The sequence below is a fragment of the Lonchura striata genome, chromosome 3, assembly GCF_046129695.1.
Source record: "Lonchura striata isolate bLonStr1 chromosome 3, bLonStr1.mat, whole genome shotgun sequence".
NCBI classification, from domain to species: domain Eukaryota; kingdom Metazoa; phylum Chordata; class Aves; order Passeriformes; family Estrildidae; genus Lonchura; species Lonchura striata.
Window position 1 is genome coordinate 29,153,503 of NC_134605.1, and position 25,220 is coordinate 29,178,722.

Sequence of the window (25,220 nt, forward strand, 5' to 3'; positions counted from 1 at the left end):
GAAAGTGCTACTGCAGAGTTGTTTTGATTTCTCAGAGTATAAATGGTGTGTTTCTATAGAATATAGTCACATAGCAAGTTGCATTTTGATGAATTGGAATTGAGAAGAGCTTTGGCTGACACAGACTAGAATATATATTTTAAAACTAGGAATAATACTAATCCAACTTGTTTTAAGAGTTGGAGGTTTTTCAATAGAAATAGATTTAATATCCCAGTGAATTTTGTCAGAGGGATAAGCTACTAACAAAACAAAACTCTTTTCCCTTATAGAGCATTATTGTATGGAGGAATGAGAGAATCTCAGCCTGAAGCAGAAATTCCACTTCAGGACACCACTGCAGAAGCATTTACCATGCTGTTGAAATACATTTACACTGGTCGTGCTACACTACGAGATGAGAAGGAAGAGGTTCTTCTTGACTTCTTAAGCCTAGCACATAAATACGGATTCCCAGAACTGGAGGATTCTACGTCTGAGTATCTTTGCACAATACTTAATATTCAGAATGTCTGTATGACTTTTGATGTTGCCAGTCTTTATTCTCTTCCCAAATTAACTTTCATGTGCTGTATGTTCATGGATAGAAATGCCCAAGAGGTGCTCTCCAGCGAAGGCTTCCTGTCACTTTCTAAGGTATATCTTTAGTTTGTACTTTTTTTCCCCAAGGCTGCTAATTTTAATGGTAATACAATTTTGTGATGAAATGCTTATGGGGGACACCAATTAAAAACTTGTGTCAGCTCATAGTTATTTTATGCTTGTGAAACTGTGTCAGTCGGAAATGCTCAAGATAAGCTGAATATTTTGGCAATCTGATCTGAATTTTTAAAGTATTGACCAGTCAATATAGTTTATAGTGTATCTAATGGAGTGTTCTAAAAGATAGTAGCAGGCAATCTAATTTTAATTTGTCTTATTTCATCTGTTATATAATGTATAATATAATTTGGCTTTTGAATGCTGCAGAGGGGAAGTCAAATATAGACTTGAATATGACAGGACATACTTTGTTCTGTTAATTCCTTGATACAAGCTTCATCAGTGATGGGTGATTTTCTGCTGGGTGAACTAAAGCATTCTGGAGATTACTGTGATTTATATTGCTGATTGTCATCATGTTCTGAACTTGAGGAATATGGTGGTGTGATATGGTGTTTTGGGTTTTTTGTGTGTTGATTTTTTTGTTACATGTATAAATATTTGTGACTGAGTCTGGAGGGGTATTTGGGCTGGACTTAATAGTGAGAGTGTTTTCAAGTAGTGTTCACATGAAGCAGCAGAGCACCTTGAATTAATGATGCTTTAATTGGGTAGAGCTGTGAAGGGTCTCTTCCTTGAATGCATATGAGACACTGCTGTAAATAACTCATTGTATAAAGAAAAAAGACTGTACTTTGTCATATGCAGTTTGTTAAATCTGAGTCCTGAGAGTGTATTATCAATAAAGAAATGAGCAAACATCATTCATCAGGAAGTGCATGCTTTCAGGTCTTTGACATAGCCAGTCCTGGTATATATGAGTGATCTTTCCTTTTGCTGGGCCAGCTTCTGATTATTTTGCTAGCTAAGTGAAAATAAAAAAACTGTTTGATTATTTGTGTTCTCATTTTGCAGTCAGTGGGTTTTCTACATGAATAAGAGCCACTGGAGTTTTTACCTGGTGATTCTTAATTGGTACCAAAAGAGGGAGAACGATTGTGACAGGACAGAAATCCCAAGTAGTTAGAAGTGGTTCAAAAAAGTGGTTTCAAGCAACACTTTTTTTCTCATCAGTGGTCTTATAGCAACCTAAGTTTAAAGGAATATTTTGAACTATACTGCTAAGTCCCCAAATCTCTTCTAATATTCCAAAGTAAATTTGAACTACTGAATGGTATTATATTAAATTGATTAGTTCTCTACATTTCAGTTTTTTCTAATGATTTTGTTATATTGCCTATTATTTTGGTCATGGATTCTGTAATTCTTGCATAACTAAAACAATCTGCAGTTTCAGGGAGTCACCACTTTAAAGATTATTTTTAATAGCTATAATTTAAAATAGCCATTAATTTTTGCCTTATTTGAACTTTCCTTGATTTAAAAAAATAAAGTTCAACTTAATTTCTGTTTATTTAGGGGGTGTATTTTTTATTTTTATTTATCTTTTCCAGGCTGCCCTTCTAAGTATTGTACTGAGAGACTCATTTGCAGCTCCTGAAAAGGACATTTTCCAAGCTTTGATGAACTGGTGTAAACATAACCCCAAGGAAAATCATGCTGATATCATGCAAGCAGTACGTTTGCCACTAATGAGTCTAACAGAACTACTGAATGTTGTAAGACCTTCTGGACTGTTGTCGCCTGATGCCATCCTAGATGCCATTAAGATTCGTTCTGAGAGTCGGGACATGGACCTCAACTACAGAGGCATGCTAAGTAAGCATCAGGTTTTTTGTTTGTTTCCTTCTAATTTAGTGACTGGTTGTCTGGAGGACATGGTTAATTTGTGCTTTGAGTTTTCGTCTATTACTGTGTGTTATAAAAGGTTTGTAGTATGAAACATTTTGTTATGTATCTGTTATTCCAAATTAATTCTTGATACTAGTAAATTATTTTCTTGCGTTGTATCTTAGATATTGCTCCAACATGAATGCAATACCATTTTCCTAGAGGAAGTGGTAATTGAATAGAAAAAGTTTTACAAAATCATTGAAATTTAAAATGAATTGGCTGTGAGATATATGATATTTAAATGGTTTTATGTTGATAGTGATTTGGTTTTTACTTCATAAACATTTTCATAATTTCTTCACTACCTATGACTTTTCTCTTACTCTTCACATGCTTGTCTAAATAGTTTAAACAAGTCTCTGAAGTAGTTTCTATTAAAACTTTAAAAGTGTAAGAAGCCTTGTGTTTGACTTTTTTTCTGTGCTCTCTGTTAATTCAACAAGAGTATCTAACACTCGAGCTTTAAAAAGATATTGTTAACCATCTAATGTGTGAATTTGACCCACAGCAAAATAAAAAAAGTTCAATGTTCTTTTAAGAGTCTGCACTGTATTCTCAGTCATGCATGATGAGCCCTGAAAATTACTGCTACCTTAGAATTGCATATTCTTTGTTCTCCCTTAGAAGTTATAGTTATTAATATTTAAACATATAAGTTTAATATTAGGGTATTGTAAAAGTCTCGTTATGTGAAACATTCTGTTGACAATGCAGTTGATACATTTGAGTAAGTCAAATGGTCTTCTCTGTCTTCTTCCTAATCACAGCTTTTTTGAGAGTGGGATTTCTTTGTTGTTTTAGTACTCATTCAGGGTCTTGAAACATTTTCTATTTGTGGAAATGTTGATGACCACTTACCACTTGAAATTCTGTTCTTTAGATGTCATATTTTTATCAGTCTGTTAAAATTCATACTTCTGTTGTCAACCTGCCTGGAAAGTTTCGGGTAGCTTTTCATCATTTAGTTTTCAGATCATACTTTCTAGGATCCCTCCTCAAAGAAGGCTGTTGTAAACGTCGTTTTGAAGAGGCTAGAGTATTGTTCTGTAGTTGAAGTTTGGGATCATTATTCTCAGCTTGAAGGAAGCTATTCCTAGGACACAGTCTTATTACTGTGAAAGGGTTGCATAAAAAACTTGCTTTTCCGTGTGAGTTCAAAGCCCGAGTAGCCAAAAGTTTCCCATTTCACTTAATTTAGCTTTGCAGGAAGCTTGTATAGCTGTCAGAGGAGCATACATGGTTTTACTGCTTTATACACCACTCTGCAAATTCAGGATGCGACTTGAATATCCTGCATCAGGATGCATTTTCTGTTTGATACACATCTTGTACACTTAAGTTTCTTCCATTTAAAGGGGAAAAAAACCCCAATAAAACCCAAACAACAATTGGTAGGTGCAACAGAATTCTGTAAAATCATGAAAGGGACTTAGAATGGAGCTGCTACATAATAGTGAATTATCGCAGCTTTATTACCATAAAGCATGTAGGAGATACCAAATAAAGTGTAAGAAGCTAAATTCTTTCAATGCCTCTTCTTTATCTTCTTTTCTTTTCCCTTTTTTTTTTTTTTTTTTTTTTTTTTTCCCCCCCTAGAGCATGTGTTTGTGTCCAAGAAAAGATAATCTTTGGTCAGACCTAATAGAGTTGATATTCAGAACATCAAATTTGCAGTATCAGAATGTAAAATTTAAGCAGCTATTCCCTTTTCTTCTTAGTACCAGGGGAGAATATTGCAACAATGAAGTATGGAGCACAAGTTGTAAAAGGGGAGCTGAAGTCTGCTCTTTTGGATGGAGACACTCAGAACTATGACCTGGATCATGGATTCTCTCGACACCCGATCAATGATGACTGCCGCTCCGGAATTGAGATTAAACTAGGCCAGCCCTCAATAATCAACCACATAAGAATTCTCCTGTGGGACAGAGATAGTCGGTAGGTGCCAAGGTGATGTAAAAAGGGAAAGTAATGCATTTTGTAGTGGAGATAATGTAACAGTGCAAAACTATAATTTAAATATTTTATGGAAATAGCATGGTAGTGTTGGAGATGACAGCTGCAAAGTTTATTTGGAAACAACCTGATTTTTAAATGTAATTTTGGTTACTTACACACCAGATCATATTTAGAGATCTTAAACTACTTTAAAATATTCAATGTTTTTTACGTATTTGCATTTCAAGCATTGAAAGGTCTTCTTTGTTCCAATTTCTTCAATATATCAAAACTGTTAAGAAATGGCATACTTTGACAATAAGATTGGTCTTGGATTTGATCTTGGAGATCTTTTCCAGCCTAAATGATTCTGTGATTCTGTAATTCAGAGGTAGTAAAATTTATTTAGAATGTGAATTACCAACTGACTACTGTAGTTATTAGAAGCCACTTCATGGTTAGACTGCTGAAGTATGAATTGTCATAGATGCTGTAGCCAGTTGTTACTGAGATACTTTAGATTATTTTGGAATGTGTGAAAAATCATATTAAGCTCATTTGAACAATTGAGAATCTGCTGAAGTAGAAAAATTGCAGGGTCCTTTTTCTGTGAGAAATTTAATATATTAATTTTGTAACTTGCCATGACAAAGATCTTACAGTTTTGTGGACAGCTCAGCAGGTAAGCTGTTAAAAACAATAAAAGCTGTCAAAAACAATGAAACAAGCTACTTGTACCTTTATTATATACCTTATTACCTTTCTGATAAAGGATTAATTTTATTTTATTTCAAAAAAAAAAAAAACAGTTTAGCGTTGCAAAACAGTTGTATTTGCTTTTTTAGTTAAGCCATGTATTCTAGAACAGGGTATATAAAAGTTTTAGTTAGGGTGGGACTTTTTGTAAATTTAAATAAATTTTAAAATATTAATTAGTTACTAATAATTCAAAACAAATTCATTTCAGCTATTTAACTGTTTCAGGGAAGTTCTCCTAATTCAGTTCAGCTGAAATTATTTTCACTTCTATTTCTTTTGTAAAGATCAAAAAGTGGATCTTTGAAGTTATAAGGAACTGCTTCATATAATATCATACTAGTTGTACCAGAAGATCAACCAAATTTATGAAACAATTATCAACCAACTTTATCAAATCTGAAACAGTATTAGAGATATATTAGTAATGAATTCTCTAGCAATTTTTAGAGAACTTGTATAACTGGTAAAATACCCCCATCTGCAGGACGTGAATTTACAGCTGGTGGAACTCAAGCTGTAACTCAAAAAAATGTTCTCCTTGGGACAACTTCTTACAAAGTTATCTGTTGTTTGGCATCCTGTGTACTTATCTGAACTTTGTAGAAACAAACTATTATTGCTGGCAGAATATCTGACAAGGTGGATCTCTAGAGATTTTTGTCTTCATAAAATACTGAGGGCTCAACAGTTTAGGATCTAGTTTCTGTGTCATGCTGATTTTTAATTATTTTTTTTTAATCATTCTGATTTCTGTGGAAAGTTTCTTTTGCTTCCCAGCAGGTATCATACTGGAATTAGCACTATCTGTCCTGTGCAAGGCCAGGTTTTGGACTTTGATCATCCTAGGGGTTCCCTTTTAATTCAGAATATTCTGTGATTCTCTGTTATATGAATTTTGCCAGCCAAGATCTTAAGGATCTGGGATTGCCCAGACATGTCCATGTCTCTCTTGCTCTGAGATTGTCCTTGCTTTTTGTAGAGATCTTTTCCTTTCTACCATCTTTGGTCTTAGCAATTGCTGACCACTAAACTACATCTTTCTCATGGCATACATGACTAATATTTTCTCAGGAGGTGTTTTAACACCTGTACAGACATGAACAGACTGTACAGCATGATTGCCTCTTGTTGGAATTTTTTTTAAGCTACTCTCTTTGTTTTAAGTGTCTGTGTGAAGCTCTTATCTATTGGATAGTCTTAACAGAACCAAATGGAAACTAACAGGTGTTCTACATCTCTAGTTCAGAAGTGCTAACAGCTGAATCTTAGCTGTAAAAGTGCTAAGGCGATGCTATCCAAACTGCCTCAGCAAATAAGATGCTATCCAGCCTTAAAAAAATTAAAGGCATACCACTGTGTATAATAATGGAACTGTATTTTTGTGGTAATATTTTTTTTGTGTGGTATCTTCAGAAACCAAAAAGTAGCATGTTGTGTATTGGTTACAAATATATGTTAGTTAGCAATGATGAGAACCTCTAAATTCTCTAGGCAGAGAGGACTGACAGAGGTCAGTAACTTTTGTGTACAAACTACTCAAACTCTAAAACTTTGCTGCCTAGTTTGGTCAAGTACACATATGTTTGTAATAGAATTGTTGCTAAAACACATTGTATTTAGTGGGTTGTGAGTATTACACATCTGATTGGTGTGAATGTGAAAGCTAGGTTATGCAATTGACATTTAAAGACTTAGCCTTACCTTTCCAAGGTATTAACCAACTATCTAGCATTTTAAGGATTTTTAAACAATATCATTTTAAGTACGTACTCTTTTAAAAGTCCTCAGGAAGATTAGAAATGCTAACAAAGGCATTAATGTTTAATAAGAAATGCTTGTGTAGAACTCTTTAGGAGTGACTCCTCTGTAGAAATCGGTGTGAAAGGATGTTAAGTGCTGACATGGTGCTGTTGAAATGCCTCTGAATGTTGCAGACTAGTTCTTTAGGAGAAGGAAAATACTCTGAAACATATATTCAGTGACTAGCAGTTCCACAAGTGAAATTTTTACTTTACTCTAAGCATTACAGTCATGGCTATAATACGGTATTAGCTGTAACTTTTACATTCTAGTTTGGGTTTGCTTTCTTTTAACAGCAAAATATAAGATAAATATAACTGATAAGCAGGAGGAAGACACAGATTCTGTCAGTGGCTTTTTTATTTTTCATGAGGTAGTTTTGGAGTGTGTAAGGAAGAAATTACAGGTTCTGTGGTGGATCATAAAGAACCGAAAGAGTCAGAAGTGAAGAACAGCATCAGTGAAAATGGTCGTAAACTAAATTTGTTTTTTTTCAAATGAGGAGTTTGAATTTGCATTTTTGATCTAGTAATTGTTTTCCATTTTTTCTTTATTGATTTAGCAATAGAAGTAGTACTCTATCACTGGTGGTGATTTAGTTTTATTCTATGAGGAAAGAATACAAATGATAATTTTGATGACAGAGTCAATGTCTCCATTCCATTTTTTGGGGCATAGTAGTCCCATGTAATAACTGTAGATTGTGAGTGTGTGGATGTTTTAAATAACTCTGAAAATACATCTTAACTATGAGTTCCTTTTCAAAGTAAGTTTGAAAATAGGGATCTGGGTAAGAAGAGTTTTCTTTTCGACACACTGAAAATACAGAAGTCAGTGTAAAATTTAATTCCTAAAATTTGTTGACTTGTATTTTAACCAGTGTTTTTTGACAATCCATAGGTCTTACTCCTACTACATTGAGGTGTCCATGGATGAGTTGGACTGGATTCGGGTTATCGATCACTCTAAATACCTCTGTCGGTCCTGGCAGAACCTGTATTTTCCTGCCCGTGTCTGCAGGTTAGTTCATCAGTGTAATATACAATGACTGACTAATTAAAGAATGTAGGCACCAAAATAAGCTGCTGAGTTTTGCTACTTCATTATTTATTTCTGAAAATGTGGTATATCTCAACTTTTATCAGCTATGCTTAAAAAATAGTTTATCTTAGTTTAAATAGTTTTATAATACTTTATCTTGTTATTTTCTGATTTTAATGTAATTGATACAATGCAGGCATCCAGTTTGAAAACTAGGTTTCTCCATATCTACCTATCTCCTTCTCCTTTTTTTTTTTAATCATACCTACCTTTTTTGCAGCTGATGCCGTGTTTTTTTCACTCAGTAGTAAGCATAATTCCTTGACTGCCTAAATATTTATAATGCACTTACATACTTGCTGTAGAACTTGGAAATGTATTTTTATGTATTATGTATTTTGTACTGACTCACTATCTTAAATAATTGACAAAAGTTATTGGGAAAGTTAGAACTCAGGAACTTTGAGGAATGCCTCCAACGTGTTGTTTTGGTTGCCACAATATAGGAATGGTATTAAACTATTAGAGAGGGTCCAAAGGAGGGCAACGAAGATGGTGAAGAGCCTTGAGGGGAAGTCGTATGAGGAACAGGCAAGGTTACTAAGTCTGTTCTTCAGCCTGGAGGAGACTGAGGGGAGACTTCATTGCAGTTACACCTTCCTTGTGAGGGGAAGAGGAGGGGCAGACACTGATCTCTTCTCTGTGGTACCCAGTGACAGGACCTGAGGGTATGAGCTGGAGTTGTGTCAGGGGAGGTTTAGGATGGATATTAGAAAAAGGTTCTTCAGCCACTGGGTGGTTGGCCACTGGAACAGGCTCCATAGGGAATTGGTCACAGGACCAGCCTGAGCATTTAGACAATACTCTTGGGTGCAAGGTATTATTCTTGGGGATGGTGCTGTGCAGGGCCAGGACAGGGACTTTGATGGTCCTTGTGGGTCCCTTCCATGTCAGCATATTCTGAGATTCTGCCATTCTGTGAAAATAACTAGATGGGTTTAAGTATTGTTAAGGTGATTATGGTTTTTCAACTGTAGGTGTTGGGAATTCTGCAAGAAGCTGATAATCACATTGAAGCAGTCTTATTCAAAAATTGAATGGAGCTAATTGGTAGGGAGAATACAACCCGTAGATACCAAAGATGCTGTCATAATTATGTTTTGGGCCATAGACCCTGAGAGGATATAACCTATATTGTAATAATTATTCTGTAGACATAAACTTTTTAATTGGCACAGCAACTCTTGGAATCTCCATGGAGAGAAATGCTTTTTCCCAAAAAAATCCTGCTCTTTTCTATAAATCTGTGTTCCTCATTACCATATGCACAAAATGGCAGGGAATTTCTTGGAGGTGCAGCGTATTTGAAGAGCAAGTGAAAAACTAAAGAGAAAGTCATGTAGCAGCCTAAGTTTATGAGCACTTATTGTTAAGGAGCAGTAACCTTAAGGCAAAATATGAATTCTCAGCTGAGTCACCATAATAATTAAGTATAGTTTAGATAAGGTTTTCTTTAATCTTTATTTACATCAGTAATTGGAAGCCTACATTGAGGAGTTCCACATTAAGAACTTCTTATTTAATTATATCAATATAAATAGTTAGGTATTATTACTTGAAGGTTGAGTCTCCTTTGATCAGGAATTTTGATCAAATTCCTTCCAGGAGAGAGGCTTTGACCAGGGGAGGCTATATACACACCTAGTTATTAGTAGAGATTTACTTATATTTCTTTCTGATCAACAATCTGTTCAGAAAGAGGTATGCAAGGACTGCAAACCTTTGTATCCAATTTCAGTGTTTTGTGATATGTTTAAAGTAGTTCTGTTTACTTAAACAAGTTAAATTAGTTATTTCCAGTATACTAACATACACAAAACAGAAATCCTAATATACGTAGCATTTTCTTGTCACCTAGAAAAGGTGTTCTCCAGTCTTGTGAGCACAGATTTAAAATATGAGCTAATATGAGATTGTCAGAATGTATTCCTTTAGTATTTGATACTCTGTTTCACAGGCATGTTGTACGTGCTTATAAAGGGGCAAATATGTTTTCAGTGTTTTATATGCTCTATTTTACCTAATGCTGCTTTTGTTGTATAGTCTTGTTTTAGTGTCACAAGTCCCAGTGCCAAAATTTTCCCATTAATGGACAACAGTACAGAGGAATGGAAGCATCATGTTAAATTCTGTTATCTTGCCATTAGTTTTGTCATTTTACTCTTTTTGTCTTACTAATGCAGGTAATATTTTTGGAAGCAATCACTTAGGGAACCATGCTTCAATTTTTAAAAATATTTGAAGGCATTTTTAGTAGGTAATCATGGACTGAATGCCTTACCAGGAAGGTCTTCAATTAGGTGGTGATTTGGGATTTTTTTTTTAATTAAAAAATTATTTAGCTCAAAGTGCTTTATGAGGTCACTGTATAAGATGTCATTTTGAGGTGCAACAAAGAATTGAAAAGTACAATAATTGGCTAAGTTTTTTTTTATTTGCATGCCTTTGTCCAAAGTGAGGGAGTAGAACATGCAGGTTGGTGAAGGACAGCCAGTTGTCGGATACACTACAGCAATTGTTAATAGATTATAAACAAGATATGAGCCCTACAACATTAGGCAGGGTTAGTTGCCTTTCTGAGTTACCTTTCACATAAATATTAGTTGTAAAAGGTGAGAGCTGTTAGTGTCTAAACTGATATGTTCATCTAAGTTTTAAGAAGCTACTTAAACATTTCCATGGGCATAAAAATTGATGGAATGTGTGTTTTATTTGCATGTATACAGGTTGGGGTATTTGTTTGTCTTTTGAAAAACCTGTAACTTTCCTCTTAAGCAAATCTATCCATAATCAATCCTTCACACAAGCTGGATGAAAATATGCAACCTTCTGGCCATTAGTTGTTAAATAAAATTCAGCCTCCTTAATGAATCATTTGTCATGAGCGTCATAGTCTTGATTATGATTTGATTTTTTTGATATATGGAGCGTTATGGAATATTTACAGTAGTTTTGGAGTTAGGTGTCACTGTTAGGTTAGGTGTCACTGTTAGGTTGGATGTGACATACACACAAACGTGATCAGGATCTAAGAAGAAAAAGTTTTTATTTTGTGTGTTCTCTAGTTTATATACTCTTAACAAAGCATGATCTTAAGTCATGAATACATCACAATACCTTATATCCATTGGTGCAAAGCAATTAACTTTTGTCAATATAATTGGCAGAAATTTTACAGAAATTTAATAAAGCATGTGTACACATTTACTTCTGCATGTAGTCTAACTTACAAAAATTTTCATGTATATTTTCTAAACTGTTTCCATGCTGACGGCCTTGTCTTGCTATGGATACACTCGAAAATCATCAATTGTTATTTCTTCTACTAACTCAACTTTTCTTACAAACCAGCTGTCAAACCCCTCCATAGTTAGGGGCATTGTTGTGCTTCCCATGAAAGATAATTTGTATTTGGTAAAGTGCATATCAAACCATCCAAACTGATTAGGCAAAGTCAAGTAATGTGATAAGACTTTTTACAGTGGCTTCTTCCTGTTGCTTATACACTTCAGTCTATCTTAATACGTTCAGAGTAACTTTTGCCAGCCATAACCTCTGTTAGATTAATAGGTGAAAAAAAGTGGAAGGGCAACAACCAAAGACTGAAATTCTAGAATGAAAAGATGAGAAGGTTGTCTGTGCTTTCTAACACACATCAGATAATTTGTTATTTGTAGAATGTAATTCCTGATTTAGATAAACAAGCTAATTTGTAGAAATATTACTTGTTCAGTGTCAAAGCTTAGCATAACAAGTAAGAGGGTGTTGCTGTATTTAGAGGGGTTTTAGTAAAAGAAAATACTTAGTAAAACATATGGGGGTTTTATTGACATAATTGTTTTAGACTTCTAATTTTTGTCTTAAATCGTTTTAGAATACATCATTCTACCATCTTTGACAATGGAACAGTCATATACTATGCAGAAAAAGCAAATGAGAGAGTAGCCTTATAGGGTAGTGCCCCCCCACCCCCTTTTTTTTTCAATACAGGAGTGCATTTTTTTAGAATTTCTTTTGGTCGTGTTTTCTTTGTTTACACTTTTATAGCAACTTTCATGTAGAAATGAAAACTCTTTAGAGGGAAGACAGGACACAGAAAATGTTCATGTAATCAGGTTCCTGTGGAAATTAGGAACAAGTGTCAGGTTCATAGTTATTCCATCTTCCTCTTGTAGCAGTGAATATTAAAACTGCTAAAGGTCTTTGAGCAGGTAATGCTGTTTTCTGTTTTACCCTTCCCACTTTTTTCAGCCTTTCATTTTTGTTTTGTGACTTCATTTTTTTAGTTAGTCTTCAACCACAGTATTTGAAGATCTGCATTTAAAGAATTACAAGAAAATGAAAAATTTTGAGGTTTCACAGATATAGCCAAAAGATGTCACCACAATAAAAGTTTAAAATACTTACTTTTTTTTCTGTTTACACTTCTTTGATGAAAGTGTCATTCCTACAGTGTGCTTTATTTTGTGTATTAAATTCCCCAGATTTACAAAATCATTCTGGTTTGCTGTTTATGCTATAGAGGGAGCAAGTACAGAGTTAGTATATAAAATCAGAAGGAAACATTCAATTAATTTTCCATCTTTCATCTGACACTGGATGATTCTGTGTTTTGATTGAGGAAGTGTTTCTCTGACCAGACCAATTTATAGTCTGAAATCAATGCTATTTTGTCAGTAATACTAACATTCAAAAAATATACTGAAAGGGTAAAGAGATCAGTTTTTGTCTGTATTTGCTATTATCGTCTTAGCTATTTTTGTGATTATAATAATGTGATTTATCAAAAGGAAATATTAGTTATTACTGCATAAACATTTGGTCCTAAAGTATGTTTCTAATAAGAGAACGAATAGATGCCTGTAGAAGCATGCTGTAAATGTGGGAAATTATTTAAGTATATTCTTTTTTCTGTTTTTTAAATCTGCTTTAAGCTGAAAAATCTTGATGTTTTCTAGTACTAGTGTGTAGAATGAATAGTGATATAGCACCTCTGTGTTTCTCTTAGAGAACTTGGCTCTATAGAAAGTGTGACATTAGAATTATTTTGACTTTAGAAGGTGTATTTGTATTTTAGATGTATTTCTTGGTGCAGAAAAAATTACTGTTCTTAAGTGTTGATGATACTGGGTGGATTTTTTGTTTAGTGCTTCAACAGTTTTTGCTACTAATGATTATACCATTTATAATCCTCTGCCTGAGAGAAGACAAATTATATTGTAGACCATGTCTCCTGAACATTGAAAAAATACAAGAAGAGTAAATTTTTCAGTACTAAAGTAGTTCTAAACTCAGACACATTAATAGTTATGCACAATTTATAATGATATGCGAGGAGATGTGATTTTTGGGTGTAGGCTAGACAAAACATTTTCTTTGATTTTGCTCTTAATCAGGTAGCTGTGGTAATTTCTACTGGTGGTGCTGCAGTAATTATATTTTTCTTTGTTTTTTTTGGAGAGGCATTGAAATTAGCTACTGATTAAGCAGCAGTGTCTCACTTTCAGCATTACCAGTAGAACTCTGACAACTTTATCTGTTATAGATAGCCATTTGGCAGTTTTCTTTTTCAGAGCTTGGTGGAATCTTAGTGGATAGTAGTAACTTGCCAAAAGACATTCCAAGTACAGGTTGATTTAAGAAGATGTTGAAACAACTGAGGAGTCAACTCTTGAGGAGGATACAGTTGAAGTATTGTCCAACATACTTGAAATAAACTGAGGGGAAAGCAGTGTCTGCAGATCTAATTTAGCACTGGGAGTGTTTTTTTTATGTGTTGTTTCCCAGTAGGGAATGGTGGTGTTCAGAAAAAGCATGGAGACATCCAAAGGAAGCTATTGAAAATTGTTTTAACTTAAAACGAAGCCCTACTGCATCACTGACCTAAGTAGAAAACACAGATTAAGAATTACTGGCAAGAGCTTGGTAAGGCCTTCTGTTAGTCTGAAAAGTATGTGAAAATTTTTTCATCAGTAAGTCCTTAGTATCCTTATAAAAGTACTTCTTGCAAATGGAGTGATTAAACTTGGGTAACTGAAACCATCTTTACCTTAGTTACTGCATCTGAGAGCTACAAATAGTTGCACAGGCAACGTGTTGCTTAGTTATTTTATCTGTACTGTTACTTGGGAAGTATTGACTCTTGTGTAAATATTTTATTTCTAACTGTGCAGATATGCTGGTGTTGTGAGTTTATGAAGAAATCCCAACTGTGCCGCATAATTCAAATTAGCTTTTCTTTATTTCTGGATAATTGAAATTTTAAAATCTTTTCCTGAATCTAATAATGTGATAACGTAGTAATGTAATGTCCAGAAATAATTAAAAATTAACTTGTTTTGTGTTACAGAAACATAGTAATAAATAATAAAAGCAATTTTGAAATGTTACTCCAAACCTTTGAGGCTTTTCACTGACATTCTTTTCAAAAATCAATTTTCACTGCAGGCAGATTTTTGTTCTGGGGGTGGGGAGTAGAGCTCATCATTCTTTCTTGTAAGATGTGATCTTATTTAGGAGTCTTTATTGGCATGTTTCCAATACTTTACCTTTTAACTGTGAAACAAGAGGAAATGGTTTCTTGTAGTCTCTGTTTTAGTGAATAGTTTCTGCTTGTTTATCTGTCTATCAGTATTTAAACATCCTTTTTTTTCTCTTCCAGTAGGTTTTCATTCTGGTGTTTTTTCTTTTCCTAAGAAAAGGTGATAGTCTGAGATTTTTCAAATAATGTAGATCATCTACACAGAATCAAGAAAGCTGTTGCCTCATCTGGGTTGGAGTGTTTATTGATTTAAAAGATCTTTTTCTTCATTTCAGGTTATGTATACTTTTGATCTAAACTTACACTTCTAAATTCAGCTGGAAATGTACTACCAGTGATACAAAAGTGCATTTCTCTACAGGAATAATCAATACTATTTTTCATCAAGAACTTTATCAAAACAGCTTTTTTCTTCTCAGATTCCTTCTCCTGTCTGTCATAGCAATTTCAATTATCCTAAACTAAAGAACCCAACTCAGCTTTGAGGGAAAGTAAAAAAGTGTGCATTTAAGGTGTTGATGACAACCTGCCAGACAACTTACCAGCTGAAAATGAGCTTTTGTCTGAAAAAGTGTCTGTGGAGGGTAAATATACCTTGTATAGAAATCGCTGAGAAATAGGGAGAGACCCTGCCAATCCAGTTTGTTGGACATGAATTATAAAAAAAAACACAATATATTATTTTCTTTTTGTTTTATGGTTTGGAAGAAACAGTTAACTTTTTAAGAGACCTAGATTACAAATTTCTCATACTTGGCATAATAATAAATAGGTTTTTTGTAGTATGGTTAGAATTTCTTTAGTCTGAATTTTGGGTTTTTTAATCTCTAAATTGTCTTGTCTTCTGTTTTCAGCGTTTCACCTCATAAATGAGATCTGATGTATGTAAAAATTATCAGTAATTATTCAGCCTGACAGTGGTGCATAAAGATACACCTGAATGCTGAATTATCAAACAGTGATGATAATTCTACAGCAAGCTGTATTTTGAAGTTAATGTTGCATAAGACGCGTGTGTTTAAAAGGCATCTTGAGCACTTCTTTAAATTCTCTTCTGTGTTTTCACTCCAAGAGATGAAATTAACTGTGAAAATTTGCCATACATATTTACAAAGGCAGGCTTTTCCAAGAGGAAATCATGCTTTGGTAAATTTGTAAGAATTCTGGTTTATTTTACTTCGTTGAACCCTGATGGCCTTCTGTTGAAGTTGTTTGATGCCACTGTGTACAGCATTTCTCTGTTTCCCATTTCTTAGCAGATAATGGGCACGGTTTTCCCATGTGTATCTGAAACGCTGTACCACACTTAAAACTGCACATTATGAATATTCAGATTGTTTTCATTAACCAAGTAATGCACTTCTATGGATTTACTTCTCAATGTCTAAGTATACGAAGTCATCTGTCAGCCAGCATTAGGCCAATCTTATAACTTTATGTAAGAAAGCAATAGCTGAAAAGAGTAATGCATTACTGTTTCTGTAACAACCTTTTTAGACAAGAAATTATGGGACATTTAAAAATTTAAGTGTAACATATTTGGACATTTGAAAAATTTAAGAGTAAATTATGAGTATGTAGTATTGAGACATACAATCAATCTTAACTGTGCCTTAGGGTATTTTCATATAGCAGTTGTGTTCCCTCAATGCATAGTATTAAGTTTTTTACCCATACGATTTTCTTTTTTCTTGGCTTTTTAGAATTGTTATTTTTATTGTAGTATTGGTAGCTGGACAATTTAATTTTTTTTTTTAAGTTTTGCTAATGATGTTAATGTTTTATTTGGGGTTATTTTTATTTATTTTTTTACAAGAGAATTCTTGATTTTGACTTAATAGCTAGAAAAACTAAATCTGTGTGACACTATATATATATATACATACATATATATATATATATATATATATATATATATATATATATATATATGCATAGACCCTCTTCCCATTCAGATATTATTTCATCCATTCTTTTTTAAGGGAATAATTTAATGTATATTTAGATGAAAACTGATTTTAAAACTTCAATAGATCAAAAGAGGGTGAAGGCCTAGAAGACATTATTGCTGATGATTCCAGCTTGTAGTAAATTATAAAGCATATGTAACAGCTGTAGAGAGAGATTACTTCCTGTGTCATATTTCATCTTGACTTCATAGGTAAGTGTATAAATGAAAGGGAAACAAATTGCTTTAATATAGCAAATCTATATTATTTCTTTGGAGTGAAAATGAATGAAATTGAAATAGTTCACTCTTGGGTGAAACTAGAGACTATAAATGTCTTTTATTCTCTTGGTGTGGATTGACATAATGCAGATTAGTAGTAAGAGAATGTTCCTCATATCATCAGCAGTTGTCAGATATGTTCACAAGTATTGAATTATAATAAAGTAAAAGGGGTTCACTGTACTCACAAGTAATTTACACAGAAGACTGTGAGATCTATCTTTTTAACAGAAGCTACTGTTCAGTGCTAGAAAATTTACTTTTTCAGACTCCCTAATCCTTTTTTACTCTTTATATTGTGGAACCTTTGTAGTTACCTATGCCGTGTCTGCACCATCTATGCATCACCTTATTTCTAGGTGAGGTAGATAACTCAAGGCTCTTTACCGTCCTCTCGCACATGGGCATGTGTTGGCACCATCACATCAGGCACCTAAGTGGTTTCCCCCATAGGTGTCTGAAAATAAATAAAATAATGCTTGAGGTCAGCAGCATATTTAGAATACTTTGTTTCTGCAAAATTTTTGGGCTTCTTGAATTAAGGAACAGTTTCTAGGTTAGAATTCTCAAAAGATGCATATTAGATACAAAATATGTTTGTGTCTAAAATAAATCTAAAAACTCATTTAGCAACTGGGGGGTTGTCTGAACATTTTATTCTGTCCTCTAAGCTTGTTTAGTGCAGATTTCTTTCAAAAGTTATTACTGAAGAATCCTTCAAATCATAGGCTAAGGAAAATTGTGTAAAGCAATACATGGAATGTAAACTGTCTGCCCAGGTTGGCCCATTTCCTTTCTTAACTTCGGCAAATATAGGACGTCAGTGAAAAATGTGATGTGTATATTGGGATGATTCTATGATATATTTCTTATAGACAGTGTGGCATGTAAGAGGAAGTAGAATCACAGAATCATTTAGGTTGAAAAAGACCTTTTAGACAGAGTCCGGCCATTAAACCAGCACTGCCAAGTCCATCATGCATGTGCCACATCTACACATGTCTTTTAAGTAAGTTCAGGGATGACAATTCACCCACTTTGCTGGACAGCCTGTTTAAAGTACTGTTCTAGAGCTGTTCCTGAGCAACCTCTTGAGTTTTTTGGAGGTCTCAATTTATAATTTTTTTTAAAAAATTACTGATTTCCAGATAGATCTTTTCTCTCTACTGTGTTTGAACTTACTTGATACTTTTTCTCTATTTGTACTGTGAATGACCAGTGTAAGAGCTTTTCAAAAACAAACTATGAAACTGATTTACTAGCTACATTTGAAAAAAAATTGCAGGGGGGAAAGATTTATCTAGGCACTGAAGAACATCTATTATCTCATTTTATTTTAACGTAAGCTCGGTAGTACATTATTTAAAATCGCCATTTTGGTGAAATTCATAATTAATTCTTATTATGTAGCTTAATGGCTTACATTGTATATAACTGCTGTGATGCATTTTTAAATTTGAATATATTTGTTCTCTAATGCTTTAGCTAAAATGGAAATGTTTCAATATGAAAATGTTATAGTTATTTTTAATTTCTAAAGTGCATGTGGGAGGAATGGCTATTGATCTAACAGATTTAATAGTTCATGTTCAAAATCTATGGAATAGAAGTAATATTTTGCATCTGAGTAACTGCCGAGTGTAATCCTTCAGGCAGAATTCTGAAAGCAGCTATAAAACTGGAAAATTACCTTATTTTCTTTTTCAGGCATAACTGCACTTCAATATCTTTGTTCATTTTAGCTTCTAGTGAATTATGTCTGCATAAGGAGCTAAAATAAGTATTATTTCACTCAGGTAAGAATTTGGTTTAGCTATTAAAATCAGAAACTGTGTGCAGTTACCATGGAAATTACTTAAATTAGTTGTAGTACTTTAAAGAAAACAGAGGTCACCAGTGGAGTCACAAACAGTGAATGGAGAGTGCTTTTGTATGAGGTGCATAGGATCATGCTGATAGAAAGAGGCTGAGCTTTTTAGTGATCTCTGCAGGCTTTTTTTCTATTTGTAGTGGCCTTTTTAAAGGAGAGGAGAATTTTTTTCTGGAGTCCTCTGAACATCTTTTGGTTTGCTTCCTTATGCAGTTTGCTCTTTCTCCTTCTGACTTTTGGCTTTCAGAATCCATAATTGCTGCTTCAGACATTAGCTAGAAGAAGTTTTCCTAACCACATAGTCTTTTAAGGAGAATTTTTATGTTGACCTTGTAGTTAATCTTGATTTCTGGGTCAGGAAAACCATCTATTAATATATCAGTTCTTAGTTATCTGTAAGTTCTAGCCCAGTTAATACAATAGTTTCATGAAAGTTGGCTAAAATACTCTTACATTGAGTGAGCAAAAGTTTCACTACGATGGAATAGACTAATGTGTCTCATCTTAATGTTTCACAACTTGCAAGAGAAGAGATATATATAGAAATTAGCATCACTTATGCAGTTTTGGTAGTTTATTTCTTGTGCAGGATGTTTTTGGTATTCATATATGGTGCTTTAGAGTGAACTTATTCCATAATAATTATAAGCAAATATTTTCAACATTCCACTTCAGAGTTACTCGATCTGGAAGATAAAATGGGTATAAAATAAAATAAAGTAATAAACACCTATATGAAGAACAAAAATGGAGAATTCTTATCCAGGTATTCTGAAATACACTTGTGCTTTTCACAAGGAGGTACAGGGGATATGTGGTCTTACAAATAAAGTTGTAAATTTTATTCTTTGTAGAATTACAGTCACATTTCAGTGTCAGAGGAATTGTCATTCATAGTTACTGTAATATGAGAGCTTTAATGAAGAATACTTTATTCCAGGATCACTGTAGTAATTTTTGTGGCCTGTTTTCTAGAATACAGTTTCTGACAATTTCCAAAAGAACAAATGGAATAAGTGCTTGTTCTCTGGGATGCTAGAAGATGCATTTCTTTTTGACTCTGCTTCCTTCTTTACACCACTTGAGATTTGGAACTGTTTCAGTAAATTAAATGGCATATACATGGCAGGCAGTCAAGATTATTTGTAAAGTTTCTTTGTGTATATTTGGATAATATAATTGGATTAATAGATAAATACAGGATAATAAAGTACCTGCCAGCGTCACTGATTCATTCTCAGAAGTTTCTATCAGAAAATCAGCCTGATAATCACTGTATTTAAAGGGAAAAAATGCTGCACTGTTTTTTCTTGGTCCAAATTTCGTAGCTCTTAAAAAAACCCAATTTAATCCTATTTGAAGGCTGCTGGCATTCTCCAGCTTTAAACGTACAGTATAAGCCTGATAGGGAGATTGCATAAACTCTTAAGAACTGTGTAGCTTGTGAGTCTTAGAAGAGCCTGGGTAGAAGGCGAGGATAGGAGGATGAGTTTTAAAGTGAAGAAAACCTTTTAAACTGAGGATATGAGGCAAAGGGCAAAGTAAGGTATATGCGGAGGGTACAATTAGGAGCAAGTGTCCCATGCAAATCACAGAAGTACGGGCATGCAATACAAGCCTGTAGAAGGCTTAGGAAAGCTGAACAAATTTATGGAATTTATCATTCAGCTTAGAAAGTATGTTTGTTTCTAATAACTATTGTTTTAAACCTTTAAAACTGTTTCAAGTAGTCTGTAGCTGTATATAAAAATTAATGGGCTAAATAGTCCCAGTGCCTATTCTTTAGTCATATAATGTCCTTTAACATTTTGGCCATGTCCATCCTATAAAATTCCATTCAGCTTTCAGAATGTATTGACTGTCCTCATTGCCCTTGGGTGGAATAGCTTCTGGTCCATGTGGATCCTCACTGAAGTAGTGCTTGAGAAGGGAGTGCCAGTTGGGCTGGGCTGGAATTACACCAGGGACAGACCTACTACATTAACAATGTGGGCAGTAGATCTGCTTCCATTATCAGATGACCTCAAAAACAGTTAATGTAGCCAGAATAATCTTGAGACTGAATTCTGGGAGAGGTTTTCTTGTGCTTTTGTGCAGAATGACTACTGTGTAGAATAGAAGAAAAGCTTGGAGGTAGCAGGCCTAAAATGGGGGCTATCAGGTCTAGTGAGGGCATAGTTTTGGTTTGCTTGAACAGACTTTTACAGATTGTGGAACCTCTTTGTGTGAAGTTCAACTCATTAAATAATTAATTTGGAGAACTTTGGTTGTCATTTTTCTGACTCATCAAAAGCATCTCAGTGTATGCTGTTCTATGACACAACAGATACATGTGTGAGCTGTACAGAAATTTGGAGTTTCTGTTATGATACAGAATGAAGTAATAAAGTATGTCACTGATAATTGCTTTAGGTTTTGTACAGTATGTTGCTTTTTTTTAAATACGGGTCATCTAAAAATTCCTTTAGCTGTATCTTGCTTTTGAAAATGAGGAAAATAAAGCTAAATAATACTAGCTAATCTGCTTTTGTTCACAGAACAAACTGAAATTGCAGAGTTTTATTTTTAGTGCTGGAAGGATTTGGATCCTATATATTAAATAGATGCAATGAACATTAGTTGCTGGGTTTTTAATAGGTTGTAAGATGCATAAGAGAGTGAAGAAAAACATGTATTCAGCAATTGCCAAATCCAAGATCACTTTGTTTCTGTGGCATGTAGGGAATAAGAAGTGCAATATCAGTTACTCATATAGAATGTTTATCCTCTGGCTTAAGCTGAGATTTATTATTTTGAAGTCTTTTATGTTTTGATCTTTTATGGCATTTTGTTAATATCAAGTTGTCTAGTATCTCTGGACTGCTTTTACGATGATGGAATGAGTGATGAACCTGCAGAGATCGAATACCCTTCTCAGGGGGATGCTGAAGCATAAGACTTCTTACCTCTACAGAATGAGAAACCTTGAGGTAGCATATTTCAGTGACAGAGTTAATATTCAGTTAAATACAAGAGGAGGAGGAGCAATAGTGCAAGGGAGGAGTGAGAAATTAAGTTGTACCTTTTTAGAAGTCTGCCTTATTGCTGCCTATATTGCTCCTTTGGGATTTTTTATCAAGTGCGAGAAAAACAGCAAGGTCTTCTTGAAAAACCCAAGATGAAATTACTGTCATCATTTATTTTTCCTAGTTTAAAAGCTTTATTTAGTTGCGGAGAGTTTATTTCTAGTGTTTTCCTGGCATGGCTAAGTTCAATTAATTTCAGATGACAAGCTCCAGGGTTTTCTTCCTTTCCTCCCTCACAGCCCCCACATCCCAATATGTGGAAAGTACAATTTGTTATTGGTTTGCCTTGGGCTCTGGAGACCTCATTAGGAGCCCAAAAAGGCATTTCTGTCTCTGCTGTTGGACACTTTTCTGTTGTCTGCTGAACTGAGGCCATTTGCATTCTTATACAGAAAGGAATACAAGGGCCAGATGATGAAAATGTTATGTTTATATTGCTTGTCTATTGTTTAAAATGGTGATAAGAGATTTTAAAATGTTCTTTAGGCTCTAGTGTTATACTAAAATTTGCAATGCAGAAGCAGGTTAGCTCTGAGAAAAGAGTGTAAAAAATATCAACATACTTTTTGTTGTGACAGTTTATATGTAGAATGTCCATTTGATGGTAAGGAAAGATGTCAGCAAAACACTACATTTAGGCACAGTTTTAAGGCACCATGGTAACTTTTCAAATTCTTATTCCTATGAAAATGCTTTAAGAGCACCTCTTGGAAGAAGAGACTGGGCTTTTAAATCTGCAAAATAGTTCAAGACACTGTATTGGAGCAGAAAGCATATAAGAACGATCATATAAATTCAGTGTATTTTCATAGCAAAAGTCAGTATACCTCTGAGAAACAATTTATTCTATCCTTACAGTAATTTCAAGGTTTAACATGAAATGTACACAGTCAGATCTTTCTTTGACTAGGAAACAAAACTGTGTGTCTTATGTATTTAAGCCCATGTAGGGTATTGAATTTTAATTTAAAGCATTCTTACTGATGTAAAATAAATTAGGAGTTCAAGAAAAATTATTTTCTTATATAAGCAGTGGTTCCCATATTCGTTTTCTCTGATGTTGTATCATTATAAAATAATGTGTAGCAAACATAGAATTGATTTTGCCTTTAGTATTTTCACAGTATTTGATAGTGTTTTCAGTGGCTGTATAAAGCACCTCTACACACATGCACACACACTTTTATGTGTATATGCATGAAGACCTACAAACCTATTTAAGCAGGATACTAAGACTACTTTCAGGAAGATTAAATTCAGTTCCTTTATAAATATAAGGAATAATTGTTTTAATTACACATTTTATGCTGGTGTAATACTTAGTTTATATGGAGAATGCAACATTCAAAGTTCAAAATGTCACATTGAAATCAGATCAAACTAAGAGTATTGAAAATTTAGCTAGCTAGATACCACATGTAATAATATTTAAAAGCAATACAAGATATTTTATAATAAAATATTTCTTAAAATTGTTCTTTCTATCAAGACAGCTATGCATGTAAGAACTAGAATTTGTTTATTAAGTAAAATAAAGTAATACATTCAGAATAAAGTCCCAATAGTTCCTTTCCTAAATTACCAGTTTTGGAAACAACCACAATCTTCATGGTCATGTACTCCTTAAAATCAATTCAAAGATGAAAAATGCTCCAGAAAGTCTTTTAATTTAGAGTAAGTGTTTGACAATCTGAAATAGGAATATTTTCTGTAACATTTGAAAAAGGGGATAGGATGGATTTATATGGTCTTAAAAAATTCCTCTTGCTTTTTTTTTTTTTTTTTTTTAGGTAGGATCCTCCAGCATTTAGTCTTTACTGTGTTCAAAATGAAAGCTAAATGGTGCAAACTGTTCTAGCAGATACTTGATATTGGGACAAGTTCTTCATGGGAATGGAATGCAGTTCATGTTTTAAACTTGCAAACATGACCATCAGTGCTTTATCATAATGTGGAATTAAGGTTTTTTTCTTAGGTTCCAAGAATTCAGCAGTTTTTAAGCCATCAGTATGTTTATGGTACAACCCTTAAAGGAGTAAGTTATACTTCCAAAGTTTTTCTGAGCTGTGAGTCCATACAGAGATCCTGCTGTGCTCAGCAGGATTGTTCTGAACACCAAATAGAGACAAAGTATGGGCAAGGGCTGGTTTTGTATTTGTGGTGTTTTCCAGAAGCTGTAAAACTGTGATACTAATGTACCAGAAAAACCTGTTTATTGCCAGGGTAGCTTTTCAGAACAACAAATATGCACCTTTACCTTCACTAAATAGATTTAGAAAAACCTAACAAATCCTAAGTAACAAAATCACTGAATGTCTTCAAAAGAGTGTTCAGAAACCTTGTGTTCTCAACAGGAGCAGCTTACTTTTGGATAATGTAAAGACCTTGAAATAATTAGAAGAAGAAGTAGAAACTAAGAAAAATTCTGGTTTATTAGGAGTTTTTTATCTAGTCTCCGGGTCATACTTCAGCTGATAAGAGGTATCAGTAGTCGATAATGCTTCAGAGGTTATATGTCTAAATTTTAGGCAGGCAGAGAAACCGATTCATCTAAGAGCTTTCCAGTGGGCTGTATATGCCTCCAGCTCTAGGTGGTTCCTTGGATGTAAGCATTTTGGCTTGCTTTCTTGAAGCAAGTTCATCTTTTTGCCTGCCAGAGCCTTTTGATTCCCTGGTCCTTGGGAATCAGGGAATCAGGGTTTGCTTTGATCAGAGCCTGCTCAGCTCTTGCTGTCAGCAGTTAGAATGCACTGTCTGGAGAGCCTGTCTAGGGATGTGTCACACCAACCAGTGTATCCCTAGTTCTCTCTTTGGAGGTTTGGGCTGAAATTGAGTTAAGAAATTAAAATGTTTTAAACTCTCTTTATTGTGTAAAAGTCTTGTCTAGAAAGCATAATTTTGCATGTGATATTTAATGCTTAAGAATGAGCCATTTAAATAATAAGAAATGAACAAATGTGGTAAATTGCAATGGTTCTTAGCCTCTGACTACAATTCTAATCCTTACATTTTGTTTAAAAAAAACACAAACCCATCTGTCTTCATGGTTTTAATGTTATTTTGTAATTTCTTCTATGACAAAGTATATTGTCATAGAAGATGTTCATAATATTTATATCTTTAACAATGACTTTTAATACAACCCAGCTTCACTTTTAATGCTTCAAAATTGTAGTAGACAGTTATGAACAGAATAGTTCCAATTTTGTCATGAGAAGGGATCAGCCAGTTTTACCTGTGCTTGTTCTATGGCTGGAATTAAGATACTATTTTATTAATCTGCCAGAAAAGATGTCATTTAACCGAAAGGCATAAAATAGGAGTTTAGGAACCAGCATGTCCGCAGTGGTTAAATAATAAGGTATGGTTTTTCCATTTCACAGCTGAGTTTCAGATTAATTTTTTAATGAACATGGAAAT

General features: G+C 34.0%; 1 protein-coding gene across 2 annotated transcripts in view; it reads left to right on the forward strand.

The window, feature by feature from the left end:
- The window catches only part of BTBD9 (BTB domain containing 9), a 121,160-nt gene that overhangs the window by 10,189 nt on the left and 85,751 nt on the right, over positions 1 to 25,220 (forward strand). For both annotated transcript variants that reach the window (XM_021550403.2, XM_021550404.2), the window contains exons 4-7: positions 273 to 636; positions 2,157 to 2,421; positions 4,215 to 4,434; positions 7,894 to 8,013. In XM_021550403.2, coding sequence (XP_021406078.1) covers positions 273 to 636; positions 2,157 to 2,421; positions 4,215 to 4,434; positions 7,894 to 8,013 — 969 coding nt within the window. The remainder of the gene's footprint in view (positions 1 to 272; positions 637 to 2,156; positions 2,422 to 4,214; positions 4,435 to 7,893; positions 8,014 to 25,220) is intronic.